The following is a 23,846-nucleotide window of genomic DNA, read 5'->3' on the forward strand; positions in this document are numbered from 1 at the left end:
CAATATGTTGCATTCAAGCATGTTTAAGTGTGATGAATTTTTCTTTTTCCTTTAAACCACTGTAATGGTTTGACTCCTGTCATCCTTAGACCACCATATCAGAAACTGAATCCATTAGAGAAAGAGCCAGAAAAGCAGCGCCGTGTTGATATGTTTACCTGTCTTCTGTCTGCCTGGAGAGGCGGAGGTGGGGGACGAGCACAATCTCGATACAACATTCTTAACCTTTCACATTGCACTTCTACAATGAGAAGCCTTTCCCCTATAACAATACAAACCAAACCAACACCATTAATACTGGGAATGTGAGAGTTTAGTTGGAGACAGTCATTTGAGATCTAAAGACTACACCTGTGCTAAAAATCTCTAAATGTGACAATCAGGTCCATTTCAGAAATTAATCTTCCCCTCACTTCTTCCCCCTCCCCATCCCAAAATAAAAAAAAAACCAAACTGAGAAAAACCTAAGAAGTACACCTGAGACTGGCTTATATTTCAGCGAAAGTGTCATGTCTGAGAGGAATTACAAGTCTAAAAAGTACATGGAAATTATTTCCAAGTAACAGCGAAAATTTCATTTTAGGTGAACAAAAGCAGCTGATCTGCATTAAGGGCTGTCACTCCATCCTTACCTAGCATGGAAGGTAAAGAAGTACTACACAGCACTACAGCACCTGACATCCATACTGTGGAAAGACATCCTCATACCTACACCCCACAGTCGCTATTCAGAATGTCCTTGTTTTGTTTAATTTTCCTTATGACAATACATGTTTGTGTTAAATTTATTTAAAATAAAATCAATGAGCTTGTTACAGCTGCAAATGAAACTGACTAAGACACCATCAAATCAAACTATCCCGCTTGCTGTCAGGTAGTCAAGATGCTTCAATGCGCTGAAGTTTATAGGATACTTTCAAGTAAGGCAACCTTCAAGTTATAGGTTGATCATTGGAATAAAATGGCCAGTGGAGATACTCACTAGGAACAGAATAGATTACTATTAAAGTTAAGCATAGTACCACATTGTTCGTAAGTATCTAGTGATTTTGGGTACCAAGACAGATATGGAAGGGTGTTCAACATTTTCTGAAAAATCAAGCAGCATTAAGTGTCAAGTTGGGTGCCCAAAAGCTGAGACGCCCCAAATCACTAGTTATTTAAAAAACTAGGCCACAGAGCTTTGGCTGAATGAGAACAGATAAACTGGCTCTCCTATTAAAATATTTAACCTACGGCTGAACTGACACTGAAAGAACAAGACTGGCATGACGTGCATGTCTCCCCTGGAAGCTGAGTGCAGATAGTGCTTGAGCTCTTCAGGGCCTAGCTAACATTTCCTTGAAGGTACTGTGCCTTGCACAGACCGAACTCTGTGAGCCAGGGAATTCTTGATCAAGGAAAACACTACATTTGAAGAAGAGTTGTGCCAAAGGGGATTTAAACTAATGTTCAAATGACTACAAATGAAGCAAACAATCTAAAACTGAAATTTAAATTAGCATCCAGAACAGTAAATCGTATTTTTTAAATTTACATAATATTCCTTTTAAAAACTGAAATGAGTAAGAAAAGCTGAAGGGGTAAAGTAACCATTTCACCTGGCTGTTAACTATTGTTACTTTATCTGTAGCTTTGTCCAATACATAAATCAACATGTTTTCACTAGTCGCTATACAGATTAAAAAGTATGGGTTAAAAACACTTGTTAAAGAAGCTATGCTATTCAGGTCACCTGTAATTGATTCAAAGGTTTAAACTTAATTTCTGATTACATTGAGATTTGGAACATTAGAAGCCAATGAAAACAATGTCTCCCAAGACAGCATCCGCTTTGGGAAGCAGGAGAGCCATGTCAGTGACATGGGGAAGGGAAATCTTAAGGAGAAAAGACAAATTTTGTCAGGCAGGAAGAATTTTTTTTGTGTGTTTTATTTAAACTAACCACACTGAGTATAATCACTATTGGGAACAGTATCATGTGTCATAACACAGTTCTACAAAGCCAAGATATTTTTAAGTGAAAGATTAAAAACAACTTGTAAGAATAAAAGTTCCAAAGACAGCAGGGGAGTAACCTGAATGCTGAATATTTTTATATTACTGTTAAACAACAGTTGGGGAGAGAAAGGCAGAAATCAACAGCAAAGTGACCGATAATCACTCTGAAATTTCAGGAAGACATCTCAACATTCAAAAAAATGGTCAGATTCACAGCACCATTAAAAAAAAAAATTTGGAAATTTACATCACCTAATCAGCCTTGTCTGTCCCCCTGCAACTGAAATTATGTCAGCAGTCGATATCCCATTAAAACTTACAACAAAACGATGTCACTTATTGCAGGCTGTTCCACAGTAACCAGCAATCAGGAGTTGAAGAGCATGAACAAACTAAAAAAAGTGCTATTTACATAAACTTTGGTTTTGCTTGCATTTAACTTGTAGTGTCTGATCAGCAAATATGTATATTGATAAATAAATAAAGATCTACTGGAAGTTAGTTTTGAACCAATAAGATGCAGAGCCACCAGGTTTACAACCCAGCATGAGGATGAAATTAAATTATTCCTGTGCCATAAATTATGCACACCTAATTTCATACTGGAGGCCTAACAGAATTCCATTTTGTTCTACAGCCTAACAGCTTCCTTTTCTTCAGTCCTTTTCCTCCACTTAAGAAGCTCTGGCTGTATCTTTTAATCTGTCCTCAACCCTAGAACTTCTGCTGGGTCCAAGTGCCCACTCATAAACAGGGGAGGAGATTGGGAGGTTAAAAATAAGGAAAGAAAATAAGAGCAGTCTTTAAAATAGGCAAGAAGAGCACCAATACACTAAAGAATGAATAAAAGAGAATAATGAAGGAAAAACAGCAGCTTACACTCACAAAAACTACGGAGAAATTTAAAAAAAAAGTCCAAGATTTAGAGACTTCCCTTCATCTCAGTTTGTACATTAGTATGGATGGGTACATTCATGTAAATACCACAGTTTATAAATAAATCAACATCACAGCTTACTGATAAAATGATAACTTCTCACAGATTTGAGTAAATCACCTGCAATTTCATTCAGGCTTGACTTTGCTATTGACTAAAACTGAGTATACCTGCACCCTGATGTATGTATCAATACAAGAGAGACTTCTGATATTCTTTATCAAAAACAAGACACAAAACCAGCGAACCAGCCGTGAGACCAGAGTATTATGAGGGGCAAAACTCGACGGCCATATTCACACTAGGTGTAAATCCACTCCCTTTATACCTAAAACCTAATTTTAAGAAGTCAAGCTATTAGCCACCACAAATTTATTTAGATCTCTGCAACTGTAATAAGCCACACTGTATTATATTACTAAGCGCTATTAATACTGTCTTCCATTTAAATAGATCACTTTTATTTGGGATATAGCCTAGTATCTAAAGTTTAAAATTAACCTCACTTATCTGTTATCTCAATGCACTGACAAAATACAACAGTAAAACTGTGGGGTCATGTTAAATACATACCAGGGCTGCACTCTTGTGCCACCAGGTTAAGAACTTCTACAGCAGCTGGACATTGTTGTATGAATTCTTCACAAAATAAACTGTCTTCTAATAGCTGGGCCATCACCAGGCATGCTCTTAAGGTAAAAAAAAAAAATAAAAATAAAATAAAATAAAATTATAAACATTAAAAATGTACATTATGTGGTGAACTTGATGTCAATACTTGTGAAAATAATTTCAGGACTAGCCTCAACAAAATGTGCATTCTGGTCTACTTCTGTTTGTTTAGTTGTTCGTTAGGACTGCAGAAATGGCTTGACCAACTTCATATTAATAAAACACCCAGCTCAACAGGTTGCCAAGTCCACTCCTGGCTTTGGGCTCCTTATTAGCAGGGAGGCCATTGTAACAAAGTCAGTTAACTTTATTTCCTTTTGGAAACTAATATGATTCTTTATTAAACAGACAATTGTTCCATCTAGCAAGATGCCAATATTTACATAGGAAAAACAAGCCTCAAGATGACCTCAATTGGCTGGAGCATTTACATTTTGTACAGCACCTTGTACACTTAGAGCCCTTTATAAATAATGAACAAAACCTCACCTTGTTCTTATTTCACCAAGGAGCCGGACCACTGCCATTACTGGAGTTGAGCCATCTCCTGTTGCAGGAAGTGAGGTATGAATAGATAGACTTCCCTCCTGAGGGAGCAACATGGACTGGACTGCCTGTACTACCTTCTCAGTAATGGACAGTTTATGAAGAGGCAATGCCTGATGGTGGTGGTGGTGGGGGGCACGGTAGAAAGTTAAATTCAAGTAGTTAGTTTCTAAGACATGAGGGCGTTTCATCACCTGGAGTTAATTCTCATTTTGTACTATCACAAAAACAGCACCACACAAAAATCACAAGCCAAAAAGGAAAGGTAACACAATGTGCTATGGAACATCCTTAAGTGCTGAAGGATGAATAATATCATGTTATTTGGATGAGAAGTTACATATAAACATTGCTATGAAATGTTTAAAACAATGATGTAAATGACACAAGTCATCTTTAACAAAACAGGAATTAGGCTTTTGCATGCTGCAGATTGTTGTTGTTGTTGTTAAATAATAACAGTATAATTACAATTTGTTATTACACTTAATGTTGGATTTTAAAATGACCTTACCTCAGCTCTTGGAACACAGAGCCTAGATAATGGAATAGTTAATGTGTCTGATGCTTGTGAGGTCTTTCTAGAGTCTATACTGGCAGGTGGAAATTTGACAGTTGCTATACCTTCCTGTTCATTAATAGAAGCCACCACTCCAATGCTTCCTGCTATTCCTCTACCCAAAACCTACAACAATGAACAAGGAAGTACAACTTTAAAATTGTAAAATGATGAAAAGAATCACATCTCATTTGAAGTATAAAAAGGAAAAGAAGTTAATTACCTGCACTTCAGAACCTATTTTAATTGTCTCTTTAAAGCCACCAAGAGCACATAGAGCAGCCACCGCCTGTCGAGCAATTCTTTGAAGTTTAGCAAGTTTCCTGCCACTGCTGCTCCCATTTTCCAAGATACTCTCTGCATATTTCCCAAGTTGTGGAATGTACATCAGAGCCCGAGACAGAACCTAAATAGTCAAAGGAGAAATATTGGTCAGAAAAGTGTAGGGCACAGCTTAATTTTTTTTAAAATACACCAGAGGAACTATTTTAATTTTCAAGAAGTATACAGTAATACTTTAAAATAAGATCTTTGATCAGTGAATAACAAAGCAACATTCCATTGCTGATTCCCACATAACCGTTAGAAGTGCAGTGATGTGTCCCCCTCTCTCCAGCACATACCCCGAGCAGCCACAATGTATGCTAAGGGATCTGGAAGCAAAGACTTCATCCTCCAACCATTACTTTGGCCCCTTAGGGGTCTGGGTGAGAGAGGATTGGTCTGTCAAGGTAGAATGACTGCCTGAATAAACAGTCTTATGAAGTATAAAAATACGTAACACTGCCATTTATCAGCAGTCAGTTCCTTGTTTCCAGATCTGTTTTGACAAATTGTTTCCCCCATCCTTGCCCCACGTTCTCTGAAATGGCAGATGGGCCCAAGGAGGACTATCAGGACAGACAGTATCTACCTGGATAGCGACAATTAAAAATATATATTTTAAACAAGGAAGCAGGAGAGGAAGAATGCCAACGGTTAAAAATTGTCCTGCAGTGGATATATTTTAATATACTGTGCATCACACATTTAGATATCTTATCCTCCTTTGTTTACCTTTTCAGCCGTTGTTGTCCATATTTGAGCTGCATTCGATTCTGGTGCCATCAATAAGCTATGAAGCAGAGCAATCACCTCTGCTGCCATACTGTTTGCTACATGACCACTGATAAATGGGCGCACAGGATCTGTTCTGTATGGAAGAAAAATGTCACTTGCCCAATAATTTAAAACAGGGGAGAAGGAGAGAGAGAGAGAGAGAGAGAAGCTTCAATTGTTACTCCTGCTCAACACAAGTGACGTAAGATTAGGGTACTAATAGTTACTCTCTACATTTCTACAAAGACATTCATGTTATTTTGAAGACTCCACAGTGAGTTTCTACCTGGCAAGTTCAGAATTCCTCTCCCTGCAAATGGAGGTTTGAGCAGTTTTCTTTTTGTCACCAATTGACAGCCCGCTAGTGGTTTCTGGACTGATAGATTCAATAGGTGGCCCAACACTGACAATTAGGCCAGACTGTGCCCACTTGGTAGCCTTCCGAAGAGCTGCAGCAGCCTCTTCTGTAATAACCTCACAGCAGCCACTCTGAAAAAGAAATATGGAAGATATTCAAAGTGACTATTTAATTAGCTCTATTCAGACCAATCATAACCCAGGGTAGCCAGAGCTAAGGGAATCATTTATCTGACCCATTTTATCTGACCCCAGTTGTGGTATAACCACAAAGAAATCAACACTTCCTCAAACTGTATTCATTATTCACATTGGACAGTTTTTTGTTTGATTTCATTTTTTTAATCAATGAACTGATCAAGGAGTGGATTCAATACTATTAGTTTAGTTGGTCAGATAGTCACATGGTGTTGTTTCTGTTCTTTGATCAAAGAATGCATGAGTACTTCTGACACAAATACTCACGAATATGAATTTAAAACCAATTTCCTTAAATATTCTAACATGATCTTTGAAATTTACTTTTTATGGATTTTCATCCCAGTAAAACTCAGACTCCTTAAATACTTGTGAAAGAACACAAAATCATGACCCAAACATGTTTGAGAAAACATTAGTGGAAATATTTTTGCAGTAATACAAAACATCGGTTTTTCAAGGATTTACATATTTATGTCAACAACATCATTCTAATGTTAAAGTTTATGAATACGTTTTCTTGAATTTCACTTGTTTAATATAAATATTAACCAATAAATTATCTGTTTGGAAGAGAATTAAATTTAATTTTCTGGTTCTTTTATAGAAGGCTTAAGAACACTGGGGTAGTGAGAACGTTGACTGTCTAATGATTTCTAAGATGTTAAATAATTATCTTTATTACTTCCTTACTTTAGTCATGTCCCGATCCATCTTCACTACTTTCTCCATGTTAGCTCCAGTGCCAAGTCGGAATGGTCGACCTTCTGAACTACTACAAACGTAAGAATAAAACCTATTAAATGTTGCTTTACTATGTAAAATTAGTTAACTAACTAGCCTTTTGTTCTAACGGATCTCAAAGCACCTTAAAGCCTTTATTTACATGAAGAACTCAACCAGCCCTGTAGTGAAAAGAATTCTCTCCAGTTGAGCTGCTTAATATCACAGCAATTCTAAAGAGTTGAGGACACACAATGGGAAGATTACCATTGTACTGAAACAGCAGGAGAAATGTAAGTATATAGAATGTAGTTATTCACATTGCAATTTGGCGATGCTACTGCAGTTAATACTTTTTTTTTGTAAAAATAGAACCATGAGTTCTTTTAGTGGCCATGAATGCCTAAGAGTCTTGGTTTTAATATTTCATCTGAAAGAGAGCACTGCTGGCAGGAATGGTTTAACAACACTGCCTGTTAGCATCATACTGAGGCAGTGGCTCAAGGCTGACGCAGAGCAAGGGGTGTCATGTAATGAACTACCAACATCACTTCCTCCAGAATCCTACTTTTATTTTGGAGGGGTCTCTTGTGAGTTTTACGGAGATCAAAGTCTGAGTTGGTATGACTAAATACTAAGATCACTTCAGAAGTTCTAACGGAATTATCCTAATGGACAGCCTTACTGAGAGTGACACTTAAAATAATTTTTCTTCTGGTGATTGTACTATTTGTAATATAACAGGAGGACCTTCAAATTTTCTGAGAGAGTACCATTTAGTAGTGGGTCCTGTGTTTAATTCTTTTAAAAACACATTTGAAAGGGTTTTTCTGCTCCCCTGCTGTGGTTTCTGAGCAGATAAAAGAGCTACACTCCCAAAACAGGCTGTGACTTCTCTACCATCTCCCTCCCTCTTTGCATATCTGCCTCTGAAGTTTCAGCTTTGCCGCTGTCGTCACTGGTTCACACACTCACGCAGGTCCTGGGGAAGAATATGAACATAAGCTTCCCCTAGATTAGTGCACAGATAAGGTCACTATGTTAGTGAATTAGACTTGAAGTGCATTTGACCATCAACAAAGTAGTGAACCTGACTATACACCAGATGCTGTCAAATACACAAAAACAAACTGCAAAAAGAAAAGGAGTATTTGTGGCACCTTAGAGACTAACCAATTTATTTGAGCATAAGCTTTCATGAGCTACAGCTCACTTCATCGGATGCATACTGTGGAAAGTGCAGAAGATCTTTTTATATACACACAAAGCATGAAAAAATATCTCCTCCCACCCCACTGTCCTGCTGGTAATAGCTTATCTAAAGTGACCACTCTCCTTACAATGTGTATGATAATCAAGGTGGGCCATTTCCAGCACAAATGTGGAATAGATATCTATTCAGGGGATACCATCACAGGGCCTAATAACATCAGCCACACTATCAGAGGCTCGTTCATCTGCACATCCACCAATGTGATATATGCCATCGTGTGCCAGCAATGCCCCTCTGCCATTTACATTGGTCAAACTGGACAGTCTCTACGTAAAAGAATAAATGGACACAAATCAGATGTCAAGAATTATAACATTCATAAACCAGTCGGAGAACACTTCAATCTCTCTGGTCACGCGATTACAGACATGAAAATTGCTATATTACAACAAAAAAACTTCAAATCCAGACTCCAGCGAGAAACTGCTGAATTGGAATTCATTTGCAAATTGGATACAATTAACTTAGGCTTGAATAGAGACTGGGAGTGGCTAAGTCATTATGCAAGGTAACCTATTTCCCCTTGTTTTTTCCTACCCCGCCCCCCCCAGACATTTTTGTTAAACCCTGGATTTGTGCTGGAAATGGCCCACCTTGATTATCATACACATTGTAAGGAGAGTGATCACTTTAGATAAGCTATTACCAGCAGGAGAGTGGGGTGGGAGGAGGTATTTTTTCATGCTTTGTGTGTACACAAAAAGATCTTCTACACTTTCCACAGTATGCATCCGATGAAGTGAGCTGTAGCTCACAAAAGCTTATGCTCAAATAAATTGGTTAGTCTCTAAGGTGCCACAAGTACTCCTTTTCTTTTTGCGAATACAGACTAACACGGCTGTTACTCTGAAAAACAAATTGGTGAAAATAAAAGATTTTTCTTCCTCTAATCTACAAGTAAAGTACAAATGGAAATTTTTGAGCTGATGGTGTCTGTGCATAAGTGGGCCAAGTTTGGGGAACTGTGGTTTAACTTTCAATGTAGCTGTGTGAGTTTCTAGTTATGTAGCTGCACATCACCACCAAAACTCACTTTTGGATAAAAATCCCACTATTTACAAGCAGCAACAGAAAACAGAATTTGAAGTATTTTGCTCAGTTACGATCATCTCCAACACAAAATCTTCCTACAGTTCTGGCACTGTATAGAAATAAAGATGGAAACCCCTGAACTGCTTTGTTAATTCTAATCCACTGAGTTAAAATTACCTCAGTAAGGGCTGAAGGACTTCATGGGATGACTGATCTTCCCGTTTGTGAATAAAAATAGAAAGTTTACCATCCACTGCCTCACTCTCTTCTCCAGGATCTTTATCTCCTTTTATGGAATTTTTTGGGCTCATTTTTGTCAAAGAGGTATCTGGTTCAGACGCAGTTGGAGACAGAACTGTCTGACAGCCTCCAAGCAGAAAAGAAAAAGCGCAACAGTCAGATACTTTAAAAGCATTGCCTTTAGATTTATCTGAGCTTTCTTTCACATGTCTGCAATAAGCACCTTATTCAGAAAACTGAACTACACTGAACAGTCAGAATGCCAGATTATAGAAACATGCCTACTACCGGATATTTGAACTCATCCTGCTGTTAAATTTTTGGCAAGTTAACCTTCTAAACACGATCATTCAATACACATTTATCCAAATTGTGCCTTTTGTCAACACCCGCCTCTTGCACAATCATGCATTATTTCTCAAGCTTGTCTGACACTTATTACACATAATAAGAACAAACGTTTAGACATGAGAAACGGTTAGCACCTGGCACCACATAATCTGCCAATTTTGCTAAGAGTAGTGATGCAATCTTGGAGGCGGGGTCACTGGGGTCATCCTGTTCACTGTTCAAGGAGGGCACTGAGTAACTCCATGGGGGCAGTTCAACATTTCCACAGTCTTCTACACTCATGAGAGGAAGCGCAGCACGACACAGCTGGAGGATTATAAGGACGAGTTTTGGAGAAGGGCGTTGGTCCAAAAGCAGCGAGAGAAGTTTGGACACACAGGCGGGCTGGCTCAGGATAGCTTTACCTATGTGACTCCTGAGAGAAAAGAGCATAGTCATCTCTCTGACGGCAAAAAAGGAAAGTTAAATCACACTCCTGAAATCAAATACAAACTATAAGATGACATCCTGCCACGGGTAAAGGATCTTTATGGCAATACATGATTATATTATTAAAGACTTTACTTAAAAATTAAACACATAAAATGATCCATCAGAGTTAAGCAGTAATCAATTTCAAATGCAAGAGGTATGATACCCCATTATTTTGCTCAGGTGTCTGGAGCCTCTTATACAAACCCCATAAAAATGTTTGCCTGTTTCCCATATAAACGCTCATAAAACAGCTCTTGAAGATAGTTCCGTTATTTGAAATTTCATGACAGATTTTAGAGCAAAACAGTTTAAATGTTGCTATTTAGTCCCATTAATCCTCCAGCTCAAAAAACCCAAGACAGCTTCCCTAAGCACCAAAGCTTATAAACATAAGAGCAACTGTGAAGTCTGTGATATTCCGCTCCCCTCATCTCCTTTGTAACATGTCAGTACTGTATTATTTCAGTACGTCCTGCACGTCCCTGAACAAATACAAAAAAAGTTCTTTAACTGTGGTATTACTGCAGCTGTGTGTCACTTTTCATCAACAAAAAGACTCCATACGAAGTGAGATGCCAAAACCAGCACGTGAGACTGCAGTCTTCATATTCAATCTCGCAGTTGTTCCCAGTGTACATCTCCTATTGAGGTCAATAAAAAACTACACCAAGGACATCAGGGTCAGGTTTACAATGGCATTATACTGAATGGTTTCATTCTTAATGAATAGACTATTACTCAGTTACAGCATATATCTTAAAAATATACAGGCATGTGACAAGTAAGCTCGTTAACGTGGTCAAACAAGTCACTTGACTGTCACACAGAGTCTAGATTTCAATTTCAGAAAGTACTACTGGACGTCTCCACACTCTCACCTGCTGTCAGCAACGGATTGATCCTAAAATTTAACACAAGTGTGTTTATGCTGCAGGCCACATGTCAAAATAGCCTCAAGCTTTTGGAATGGCATCGAAAGAGGTGTCATTATCTTTACTATTTCCGCTAGAGGAAATGAAGTGCTTTCCAACACTGGAGAGTAAGCCAGAAAAAAAAATGACTTTATCGAAGTACTGCCAGTACCTTGACAGGTCATTAAGAAGGCTAAGTACATCTTGCAGGGCATCATTTCCAGCGGCCTGATTACCACAACATTCTGTCGCTCGCGCTAGGTGATTGGTAAGAAGGCTGGAGACTTGACGAGCCAGACCAGAATGAACAGCCTCTGTTGAACCACCTTCAAAGGTAATGCAAAAATGTACAATTGTAAATGTATACACGATAAAAAAAGTAATATACTGGAAAAACCTAGACACGTTCATTTAGAGGACAGTAATTGCTTACAAAAAATCATATTGAGTTAAAGTCAAACCTGCAATAACATCTAGTTGCTAGGTAACAAATCGACATTCAGTCTTATGACACAGTGTAGTTGAACATACTATTCTATTTATGTGGATAATATTTAAGTGAGTAAGTTTCCCACCAAACTAATTTTGCTAATTTCACATAAAGACAATTTAGAGAAAGCCCAGGCTCCAGAAATTTCAGATGGGTGTCTAAACGTACATGATGGTTTTCTATAAATATGGGAATACAAGAGTCAACAGAACCTTTTCAAGTTCACCAACAGCATGTCGGATTAAAAAAAATACTGAAATGACAAAATTATTCCATTGGAGTTCCACCAAGGAAGAATTTGAGCTATTGCATTTACTGTTGATTAAACCTGACACTAAGCCACTCAAGCCCCTCCCCTTTTAAAAAATTATAGAATGAAAAACTTCTCGATTCATTTAAAAACAATACCCCTCCCACTCATTTTAAAATCCCAACTCAACAGTATTTCTAAATAACTAATAATAAATAATACTACCTAGCTCTTATACAGCACTTTTCATCAATAGATCTCAGAGCGCTTCATAATCTTTAATATATATAATAAAATATTTTATATTTAATAAAAAATAATTATTCCTAAATGTCAGTGGTTGGTCAATGCAAGATTTTAAAAAAATCTATACTGTTTCCTCTCATACATGAACTCAATATCTAGCAGCGATTTTAAAATACACAATATGTAATATCAACATTGCTCCTACCCTCTTCTTTTTCCCATTCAACACAGCGATTGGCTAGGACCTGGAAGGCAGCCCAGGCCATAGTAGCCACCTTCTGTTTTTTAGTCTGCTTTTCATTTGAGCTGGATTCCGTCTGGCTACTTAAACTACAGAGCTTGTCCATAAGCTGCACCAGGCCACTGCGTACCAAGCACTTCTCTTCACTCCTGTTCAGAAGAACAAAGAACTAAGGTTGTACTGCAGTAACTTCTCAACCATTTTCAACATACACAAGCTACCCCAAATTTCTCAGCACACGTACTGTATCTATTGATCATATCTTTCATTGTAGCTTTGGACAATTCAATGTTTCCTCCATTATATTATCCTTAGAAGGGACAAAATGTAACAGGATATTATTCAAGTTTGTCATCCAGCATTATCTCTGAATGTCATGGTCATGATGCCAAGCTGTTCCTAGTAGAAGATTAAGTGCTATATAAAGGGTTATTAAATCTATGTGTAGTCTACAGAGCATCATTCTGAGTTATGCCACCTGCTAAAAATGGAAGACATATTGATCATCTTTAGTTCATACCTCACCATAACAGTAATATTTTTCATTTATATAGAACTTTATATGTTCAAAATGCTCTCATGATGTTCACTAATCCTCACAACATCCCAAGAGATAGTTCGCTAGGTACTATGGTTACTTTAGGCAAACTGAGAAAGTTGAAGTGTCTTGCCCATTCCTACAGAACAAATCAGTGGCAGAGCCAAGACTCAGTCCCTCCCAATGTCCATCCCTGTGCTTATTCCGCCAGAATATACTGCCAGGAGATATTACAGGGTAATTTTAAAAAAACAACAACCAAGTCCATTCCACTCTACATAATAATACTTCCCTTTGAAGCAACACTTAATTGTACGGCACAACTGTATAAAAGAGAATCTAATCATTCTTTTCTGTCTCCTTCTTGAAGCAAAACCTTTCCTACCTTGTATATGGTATGGTGCACAAGAGGCCAATGCTATTTGCACAAGCAATGGGGTAACGAGCACACAGTGAAACCACCGAGGTCATGGTCTCTCCAAAGGCTTCTTGGACTTGTTCCACCATCCCGCCACAAGTGAGTTCTTCGATTCTGTTGGAAGTTATAGATTTGAAATCATGTCTCTTTGTGCCAAGTAAAATTAAAAGCTTCCAAAACATAGCTACAGGAAATTGCCACAATTTGAAAGAATTCATGAAAGATTTGAAGACAAAATTCTATACCAGATTTATATAAAATGTAAGAAATTCTTAATGCTACAAAATACGGCATTCTTTTTCTGCTTCCCAAAATGCATGCAAAATACTGACTGAACTCACTACTCTGACTACAGTACCTAACTGAGAAACTGGTTCCAGACGCCCAACAAACTCTTTGAATTTATTTTCACAGTTACATAAAAAAGTTTTTATAAAAGAGCCTAAATCCCATTTTGCTACCTCATACCATAAAACCCACTCGTTCAGATCTTATTGATTCATTTTATTTGGTGTGTGTTTAGATTTAAACCACAAACGTCAAAGAATCTCTCTCGTGTGCTCTATGTGTTCTTGCCATTAGTTGAAAATGCATTATACAATTGTTAACACCTGAACATTTTACTTCCCTAGCCCTGCACACAGCCGCTAGGCCGCAACAACGTAATACAAAACCAAATCCAAGTCTCCACTCACTCAATTCTCCTAAGTCAGCTGTTCTCAACAAATGGGTCATTGGCCTAAAGTGGTTGAGAGGCAGCAGCAGGTATCTGGTGGGGTTACAATTCCTACTTCTTTCCCTGTCTTTAGTCATACACAGAGATGAATTCACTAAAATCACTTGCAGCTAGTCCTCAAATAGCAGTATCCCGTAAGACTCTGTGATACCTGCACCTCCTGACAGGTGATAGGACCTACAAATTCTTTTGAAGCACTGTGGAAAATATTAAAAGGAATTCCAAGATGCCTCATAAGAGGACTGGTCATAACAAAGTCTGAGAACTTGTGCCCTGGGCATGGAAAGCCAGTTATCTCCTTAGCTGCTGTTGGTATAATGCAGTACCACTCCTTGCATAAAGCACACCATCCAGCCCCAAAACTTTAATAAAGTTCTGAGGAACATCTTACCTTGGTCCTCCTTGAAGTACCATAGTCACTGGACCCACAAGATGTGTAACACCACCAACCCGAACAGCTGCTGTTAGGAGCTCTCTCATATGCACCAGTGCCTGTTTCCTTGTGTTCCCACGACGCCACCTGGTCTGAGCAGCTAACAGAAAACTGCTACTGGATACCTAATAAAGAAAAGTCTATGTTTTACTACATAAGCCCCACATCTGTACCTTTCAACCTAGATTAAAAACTGATGTTACATTTGTGCTCGAGTATATAGGGATTTAGCATGTTTAACATGACATACCGCTTGGTCAGGATTTGTCCCAATGAAAGCAAACAGCTGCCCTAACAAGACACTGTATGTAGGTTTATCTCTGCTATCTTCGATGGTCAAAGATTGAAGAAGAGTAAAAGAGCTACTCCTATGACTAGTAACATGGCGCCTCCTATGGGAAAACAACACTTATTAGAGAATTTAAGAATAAGCTGATCTATGAAAAATGTTCTTCTAAAAACCATGGTACATTATTAACAGAAATACAGAATATACTTTTAGGTGTTTCATACAGCAATTCAGTGAACTAGCATCTGCATACCTCTGACTTGATCTAGTGAACTCCAAATCTTCATTTCCAATCATTTCTAGGTCAGAAGGTGCAGACATGCTACGAAGGAAGACAGGCTGGCGGACAGCATGAGATATCACTTTCGTTTCAGATGCTGATTTACAAGCTGCAATGTTATAAAACAAAGTTCTGTTACTGCTGGTCTTGCAGAGTAAAGCAATTTCTAAACAAATTAGGAAATAAGTTAACACAAAAACAACAACCTACACAAAACACCAAATGCGTTTCCCCTAACCCCATGCGAGAATCTGAAATTCCATTTAAATGGCTTTCCTGCTGGCAACCTCATATGTTTTTAAGTCTTATTTCATGGTATCTGGTTTATTATTACGGTGTGTAGCATTTACATTTTAGGAGACTGCAGTATCATTGAGTCAGCTTTAGGTAAGGCAAGTGGAAAATATGTAATTTCACTTATATTTTACATCAGCAACTCAGAGTGTACCTAATAAGTTTTGGATGGAAAAGAACAAATATCTTCTATAGACCCAGAAATGTTAATTAACACTGGGTCACTTCCCTCAGAAGTTGTCTTCCATCCATGTTTATCTTAACATTTCAGGACCATCTAATTAACGGGTAATTCTTAAAGTTTCTGCATTTCATTTTTACAGCCAGTTTCTATATTAAGGCAACCTCTGATAGAAAAGTTATTGTAGACGGGCTACCAACCTTCTTAATCCTCTTTCTTTACACCATCTAATAATAGTCTTATAATGAAATATTTACATATTATTGAAATTGCAGAGCCTGGAATTATCTATCAATAGGAAAGGAGAGGAATCAGAGGCAATTTGATTGAGGTGTACAAGATTGTAGCAATCAGAAGACTTAATTATTTTATTTTTTAAATTAAGCTATATAAATGAGAAATTTAAAAGACTAACAACTTATATTTGCAATATAATTGTTATTAATGTTGCAAATTCCCCTTATTGGTTTTGAAATTAGTTAACACTATTCACAAAGCTATGCTGGTAACATGGTGACCCTGGTATGCAAATAGTAAACAGAGCCATGTTAGTTCAATACCCCTAAAAACAAATTCACCGCTTGCTAAATAGAAAAGGAAAAATAGGTAGAGGAATATGATTTTAAGAGGCATTACAGCACATTAATTACAAGTGTTATTTATATTCATAGCAAATAATAACAGCAAACATTCAGGTCTAATAATCAGATGCACTGTAAATTCATACCTGGTGTCTCCGCAGGGGTACCAGATATACTTCTTGTGATACCGGCTTGTGCTGCAATAGTAACATGCAACAGTAGCTCTGCTCTATTCATCAAGCTCTTTACTAATGTTTTTGTTTTAGCCAAGGGATGTGAGGGCTTCTGAACCAGAGAATTGACTTCTTGAAAAAATTTCTCCCTAAAATGGTGAATGAAAAACCAGTGTAAACTTAGTTGTTCTTTATGCCTCCTGATATAACATATCTTAACTGGTAAAATTTTAAAGATGTCTATCTTGTAATCTCTTTAATTATTGTTTTTGAGTTAAGAAATATATTCAAGTAGAAAACAGAACAATCCTATTGTTTTTTCTTTCTCCCGCCCCTTTACATAACATCCATAAATAGTTAACTGTATTTATGTCTCCAGCATTTCAAATTTTGATGAAATGTGATGTTCCCAAAGATGACCCTCTTTATGCAGAATTACCAGCAATTTGGAGAGGCCTTTCAATTCTATTTTCAAAACAACAATCTAGTCAAGGCTTCTTTTTCACTTTGGTAGGTCAAAATCAAAGAAGTTTCATACAAGACTTAGGTCTTGATTTGGAAAGGCGTTTAACCACATGCATAACTTTAAACCTGTGGGTAGTCTTACCTAACTCAGTAAGACTGCATGTGATTAAAGTAACGCGTATACTTAAGAACCTTGGCTGAATCAGGGCCTAGAACGCTCAGCTAACAGATCCAACTACTAACCTCAATGACAGGACCATATTCTCAATATCACTTCCATCAAAGGAAATTTCTTTCATTGAACATAAAAGTTCCAATTCTTTCATTTTGCTCTAGAGAAGAACAGGATGAAAATGTATCTGATTCAGTAGGATCATGGAATTTTTTTTTTTTTTTTACACATATGCATTAAAAATGTCCATGGATACAAACCAAGAATATTAATCACTCATATCTAATTGCCAACTTTTTAATGCAGATACAGACACTGGGAAATCATAATATATTTTTGGGCGATCTTACTCTTTTTATATTCCTAACAAAAACTACTCCAAAAAGCAACAGTGATCAACATTTATGATGAATTCCTATTGTCAGCAAATACATTAGACAACCTGAAAGCATGCACTATAATTTTTAGTACCAATAAACTTACATACTGAAAAAAACTTAGCAGTAAATGAATGAAAAGAGTAATTATACTGTAGCCCACAAATGCAAAAATAAGATAGCAAACTCTTACCTCTATGAATGAATGGGATAAATGCAATGCTTACCTCATTGAAATGATAATCATAAAAGAATGGAACATTGTTTTCCAGCTTCCCATGTATGGCATCATCTACCTCATTCTGCCATCTCTGTTCCAGTTCAGCTACACTCTAGTAAAGACACAAAAATATTGAATATACATAAGCATCCATTTATCTTAGCTTCAGTAAGAGAAGAGAGGTCTTCAAGTGCATTTTGAGGGGTTTTTTTACATTTTTATGTTAGTAATATCCTTAGTAGTTAGTAATAAAAGTTATTTCTTTAGCTGTCTTACCTGCAATTGTCTTTCCATGGCATTTAGCTTCTTAAAGGTCTCACCCATAATTTTACACAGCAAATCATATTCCTCAGCATGTTCTTCCTGATACTGGAAATTTATTAGAGACTGGAGTGCATCAACCAAGTTCAAATGTTTAATAACACACGAAACTACCATCTCCTCCATTACATCTGGCTGAATCACTTCCCTGTTACAGATGGAAACCAAACCGATTAGCAAGGATACAACATCATTTGTATTTACAGTTCACCAGCCAAGGTATTCAAGAAATTTCGCTTTAGGAACTACTGAACGCACACCAAGTTGAGAATTATCTATTTCCATCTGATATTTCTGTGCCTAATATTATTGTTACAAATATTCGTTCTACATTTACTACTACTGAGGGATTGGAGAATATTTTTATTTAGTTTCTTTGCTTTGTGCATTTGAGAGCACTTTGCGTATCAATTTCAATAATAATAAAACATAAATTAGCAAAACAGTGGTGAAGAAACAGTTACTTACTTTATACTAGGTCTAAACTGAGGCCGAGCACGTCCAGATATTTCCCTGAGTTTTATCATGATTCCTGGAGGCAACCTGATCCTAGGCAGATCAAAGTGATGTCCGACAGGAGGCACTAGGACGTCAGAAGGATATGTGAATTCTCGATCCTCATCTATAGTAAGAGGCAGTGGAGAAGGACTTGGAGTGAGGGCTGGAGATATTACCCCATTGGCCTCCACCTGCCACTGGCATCTGAGAAAATAAAGATGAACAGTTACCCATATTGAAGAGCCTTTAGTTTCTTTCTAGCTCTTACTCTTCAGGTTGAGAAAGGCATAATGCAACACCCTACCTAAAAATATTGTATATATGGCTTTATTTCAAAACATGAAGAAAGTATGACGTTCATGCTTCACAAGGGCTGGACACCACACCCACTGAAACCAATGAAAATTTTGCCACGGACGTAAACGAGAACAGAATCTGTCTTACAATGCATAAACCTGAAGCAGTCTTTATTGAGTTAAATTTTCATAAACCTTTTACCTCAAGGTTGTAGTGAACTGTCACATGTCAAAGTTTGGAACAAAACATGAATCCAAAGCCCCACAGCACAGAAAAAGTCTACCTCATGGATTATGACTAAGGCTACGTTTTAGTCACAGGTATTTTTAGTAGAAGTCACGGACAGGTCACGAGCAGTAAACAAAAACTGATAGTCCGTGACCAGTCCATGACTTTTAATAAAAATATCAGTGAATAAAACTTGGGGTGGGGGTGGGGGGCACAATGGGAGCTGCAAAGCCAGCACTCTGGGCAGAGGCAGCCTGCTGCCGCCTGGCCACTCCTCCACCTAGCTGCTGAGCGAGGGGGAGGTCACTGCTTCCAGGGAGCGCTCCCAGGTAAGCACCGCCCAGAGCCCACCTTACCCCATCTAGTGCCCCAACCCCCTGCTCCCTCCCACAACCAAACTCTGCTGCTGTGTGTGTGTGTGGGAGGGGGGAGGGGGCACAGTGACCCAATACTGCCCCAGCAGCGGCTGATGCGCCTGGCGCAGGGGCTGATGAAGGGAAAGCAGTGGACGTTTTGTTCCTTGACTTTAGCAAAGCTTTTGACATTGTCTCCCACAGTATTCTTGCCAGCAAGTTAAAGAAGTATGGGCTGGATGAATGGACTATAAGGTGGATAGAAAGCTGGCTAGATTGTCGGGCTCAATGGGTAGTGATCAATGGCTCCATGTCTAGTTGGCAGCCGGTATCAAGTGGAGTGCCCCAGGGGTCGGTCCTGGGGCCGGTTTTGTTCAATATCTTCATAAATGATCTGGAGGATGGTGTGGATTGCACCCTCAGCAAGTTTGCATGACACTAAACTGGGAGGAGAGGCAGATACGCTGGAGGGTAGGGATAGGATACAGAGGGACCTAGACAAATTAGAGGATTGGGCCAAAAGAAATCTGATGAGGTTCAACAAGGACAAGTGCAGAGTCCTGCACTTAGGATGGAAGAATCCAATGCACTGCTACAGACTAGGGACTGAATGGCTACGCAGCAGTTCTGCAGAAAAGGACCTAGGGGTGACAGTGGACGAGAAGCTGGATATGAGTCAGCAGTGTGCCCTTGTTGCCAAGAAGGCCAATGGTATTTTGGGATGTATAAGCAGGGGCACTGCCAGCAGATCGAGGGATGTGATCGTTCCCCTCTATTCGACACTGGTGAGGCCTCATCTGGAGTACTGCGTCCAGTTTTGGGCCCCATACTACAAGAAGGATGTGGACAAATTGGAAAGAGTCCAGCGGAGGGCAACAAAAATGATTAAGGGACTGGAACACATGAGTTATGAGGAGAGGCTGAGGGAACTGGGGATGTTTAGTCTACGGAAGAGAAGAATGAGGGGGGGATTTGATAGCTGCTTTCAACTACCTGAAAGGAAGTTCCAAAGACAATGGCAGCAGATGACAGAATGAGGAGTAATGGTCTCAAGTTGCAGTGGGGGAGGTTTAGGTTGGATATTAGGAAAAACTTTTTCACTAGGAGGGTGGTGAAACACTGGAATGCGTTACCTAGGGAGGTGGTGGAATCTCCTTCCTTAGAAGTTTTTAAGGTCAGGCTTGACAAAGCCCTGGCTGGGATGATTTAATTGGGGATCGGTCCTGCTTTGAGCAGGGAGTTGGACTAGACGACCTCCTGAGGTCCCTTCCAACCCTGATATTCTATGATTCTATGTCCCAGCAGCAGGCTGGCTGAGGCACAGGATGGGTCAAGGGGAAGGGCTGACAGTAGCACCTCTTAGGTATATGTAAATGATTATGGAATTACCTGTACTGTACACTTTTCTCTGCCACGCACTCACTAATATTTAGGAATAAAGTTGCAGCCTAATTAAAGCACATCCAGTGTCTCCTGTCCTTATTCCAGCATAGCCAGACAATTTTTTCAACAAATTTTGTCTTTTTCTCTGCTAGCGAACTATCCGCGAACAGATTATACAATTCTAAAACTCACTAACTTCAAGGAATGATTCTTTGTGTTCACAGATTATTGAAATGGTCAATACTTTAACTGATTTTACAATATGTGCTGTTTCAGAGTAGCAGCCGTGTTAGTCTGTATTCACAAAAAGAAAAGGAGTACTTGTGGCACCTTAGAGACTAACCAATTTATTTGAGCATGAGCTTTCATGAGCTACAGCTCACTTCATCGGATGCATGCACAATATGTGCTGTAACTTACATACCTAACACACACACTACAAACTTCTCAGTTTATATTAGAAGGAAATATTTGTAATTCAAGGATGCTAGGAAGTTACTTAAGTCATTCAAAATGCCACATGACTTATTTAACTAGCTAACCGCACAAACTGGGAAATTTACAATGAAATACAAACAAACATTTGCTTCTAGCTCATATTCTTGACTATTGGCTAAGAAGTTACTTTTCATAAGTATTTGAGTTGGTAACGCTTGAGTGCTTAAAATGTTTGCTAAAAGTTAATATGGAAAGGCTCTGAACCTGGCTGAATGGAAGTTTTCTGTAAAAATATTAATTAGTTTTCACAGAATATACTTCCCGATAGTCACTCAGCTTTAGTAAAGAAAACAACAATTTTTTTAACTGAGATTATTTCCTTACTTTCCAACAGTTCTATAGAATTAATACACTGCTGAGTTAGTTATGTATACAAATAAAGTGGTAGAGCAGTCAGATACATGACAGCTGGCTTAAGCGCAGCAGCAAATTTACCCTTTCTGAAAGCTACTACCTAGCCTCAATATACGAATTAAGGTAGAGACAAGTGGGGGAGGTAATATTTTTTACAGGACCAACTTCTGCTGGTGAGAGAGCACAGCTTTTGAGTCACACAGAGTTCTTCTTCAGGTCTTCAGATCTGAAGAAGAGCTCTGTGTGATTCAAAAGCTTGTCTCTCTCACCAGCAGAAGTTGGTCCAATAAAATATATTACCTCACCCAGCTTGTCTCTCTAATATTCTGGGACCAACACTGTGACAACTACACTGCACACAATTACATTAAATTCAGATTAAGACAAAGATTTTTTACCTCTGTAACAGTTTAGATCTTAAGAGTTCCTGGCATGTTTCCTCGTCTTTGGTCATTTCTGGTCCATTATATAATATCCTTAGCATGGAGCAAGCTAACACAGAAAGGCCTAAAGCCAGGTCAACCAAGAATGGTAATCCTCCTGACACATCTTCTGAAGACTCCTGCAGTATTGATAGGGATAAACCACAACAATCCAATTAACTTTAAAGTGGCTCTCTAAGCAATCTACTTCAAAATATGGCATGCATATCATACAGTGTCACAATATAACAAACTCTGACAATTTTATTTATTTTTTACTTATAGAACACTACAAATCAGTATGTATAAGAACTGAATTTGAATACTAGGAAATTCATGGGCTTACAAAACTGGAAGTCACATAATCCAAAAGGACTAAATTATTTTTTTGAGAGCAGGCAATTCATCACCTCTGAAAACTCCATTTTATCTTCTCTTAGACCAGACTTTGTCTTATCTCCTGGGCACAGTGGTATGAATTTTTCTTCATAGTACTTGATCCCTGTTTCCTGCCTCTCCTCCCAAGTCTGGTCTTTTTCTCTGTCCTAGAGCCATTATTTATTATTTCTACCTCTGATGCCCAGCTTACTAGTAGATACTCCACATTGAACTCACCTCCTACAAGCCTGGATGGATATCTAGTGGTCTCCTCCAAATCCAGCACCATTGATGCTTCATACCAGATAAGCAGAGAGTACTTAAAACTGTCATCCATTGTTCCAAGGCCTAATCATACTACGAAGTGTGCCTAACCATACCTCGCCAATGAAGTGAGAGATCTAAGGCAGTAGCTCCCTTCCATTGTACAGAGATGGCTATCCAAACAGCTGGTCTGATTCTTTTTTAACCCAAACCCCAACATTTAGGTCTGTTTCACAAATACAACCACCCTTTGTTTTTTTAAAATTAAAATAATGTACATAATGTGAATCAGAGAAAAATTTAAGTTCAGCCTGACAACACTGGTTATATTGACAGTACCTGTGCTCGAACAGTGCAAGCAAAGCCCCACATAGCTTTGTCCGGAGTGTTGTGCTCGCGGCCACTCCTCATTTCAAAGGAGAAGGTGACTGTATCCCCTTCCACCTTAAATTTTAAAGGGAGGGGGGAAAAGACACTTAAAACAATGCAAAAACTTTTTTTTTTTTTATAAAACTGGCTTATTTTATGGATTAATTTTTAAAAGAATGACCGTTGCTTTATTTCAAAAATTCTCTTTATTTCCAATTATGTATGCTAATTAAGCTCTTCCCCTTTTCATGCAAATATCCATTTCTGATTACACTTTGGTTAAGTTTTGCTGCTCACTATCTATAGCGGGGCAAAGGAAAGAATGTGTCGCCATATGGCTACAATGATAGCTAACCCAGGCAGACAAATATCCACTAAAACATTTTCTTTATTTTTTTGAGAGCGCAGGCAATAATCACCAGCTCCTTTCCTGTGGCCAAACAGGCAGGCAAGCTCTTCAAGTAGAGGAAGCTAGTAAAATAACGTAAGTAAACAGCAGGAGCTGCTAACAAAACTATGTAATTTCTGACAAAATAACATTATCGTCGCTAATTTGAGCCACTGGAACAGAGTGTTCCCAAGACTAGAACTTCCAAGTTGCAAGTCAAAGCAATGCTGTCTAACTGAACAACTGCCTCTCGCTTTCCTTTTTGACAATGTCATGTTTTATCAAGTACATACCCAATTTTAGTATAGGACAACACTCAGGATTATGCTTCACCACA

At 38.4% G+C, this 23,846-nt stretch overlaps 1 protein-coding gene across 2 annotated transcripts in view; it reads right to left on the reverse strand.

Moving 5' to 3' along the window:
• HECTD4 (HECT domain E3 ubiquitin protein ligase 4) overlaps nucleotides 1–23,846 on the reverse strand; it is a 121,496-nt gene that overhangs the window by 31,909 nt on the left and 65,741 nt on the right. For both annotated transcript variants that reach the window (XM_073313568.2, XM_073313567.2), the window contains exons 23-45: nucleotides 23,092–23,196; nucleotides 22,087–22,250; nucleotides 18,546–18,779; nucleotides 18,033–18,225; nucleotides 17,764–17,868; nucleotides 17,231–17,319; nucleotides 16,496–16,671; nucleotides 15,267–15,402; nucleotides 14,975–15,116; nucleotides 14,683–14,849; nucleotides 13,523–13,669; nucleotides 12,564–12,748; nucleotides 11,545–11,698; nucleotides 10,122–10,402; nucleotides 9,574–9,763; nucleotides 7,062–7,143; nucleotides 6,100–6,302; nucleotides 5,772–5,907; nucleotides 4,939–5,121; nucleotides 4,671–4,841; nucleotides 4,100–4,269; nucleotides 3,512–3,627; nucleotides 159–262 (exon numbers count right to left, since the gene is read on the reverse strand). In XM_073313568.2, coding sequence (XP_073169669.2) covers nucleotides 159–262; nucleotides 3,512–3,627; nucleotides 4,100–4,269; nucleotides 4,671–4,841; nucleotides 4,939–5,121; nucleotides 5,772–5,907; nucleotides 6,100–6,302; nucleotides 7,062–7,143; nucleotides 9,574–9,763; nucleotides 10,122–10,402; nucleotides 11,545–11,698; nucleotides 12,564–12,748; nucleotides 13,523–13,669; nucleotides 14,683–14,849; nucleotides 14,975–15,116; nucleotides 15,267–15,402; nucleotides 16,496–16,671; nucleotides 17,231–17,319; nucleotides 17,764–17,868; nucleotides 18,033–18,225; nucleotides 18,546–18,779; nucleotides 22,087–22,250; nucleotides 23,092–23,196 — 3,633 coding nt within the window. The remainder of the gene's footprint in view (nucleotides 1–158; nucleotides 263–3,511; nucleotides 3,628–4,099; nucleotides 4,270–4,670; nucleotides 4,842–4,938; nucleotides 5,122–5,771; nucleotides 5,908–6,099; nucleotides 6,303–7,061; nucleotides 7,144–9,573; nucleotides 9,764–10,121; nucleotides 10,403–11,544; nucleotides 11,699–12,563; nucleotides 12,749–13,522; nucleotides 13,670–14,682; nucleotides 14,850–14,974; nucleotides 15,117–15,266; nucleotides 15,403–16,495; nucleotides 16,672–17,230; nucleotides 17,320–17,763; nucleotides 17,869–18,032; nucleotides 18,226–18,545; nucleotides 18,780–22,086; nucleotides 22,251–23,091; nucleotides 23,197–23,846) is intronic.

This window comes from Lepidochelys kempii, chromosome 15 (assembly GCF_965140285.1).
Source record: "Lepidochelys kempii isolate rLepKem1 chromosome 15, rLepKem1.hap1, whole genome shotgun sequence".
In the NCBI taxonomy this organism is placed as follows: Eukaryota; Metazoa; Chordata; order Testudines; family Cheloniidae; genus Lepidochelys; species Lepidochelys kempii.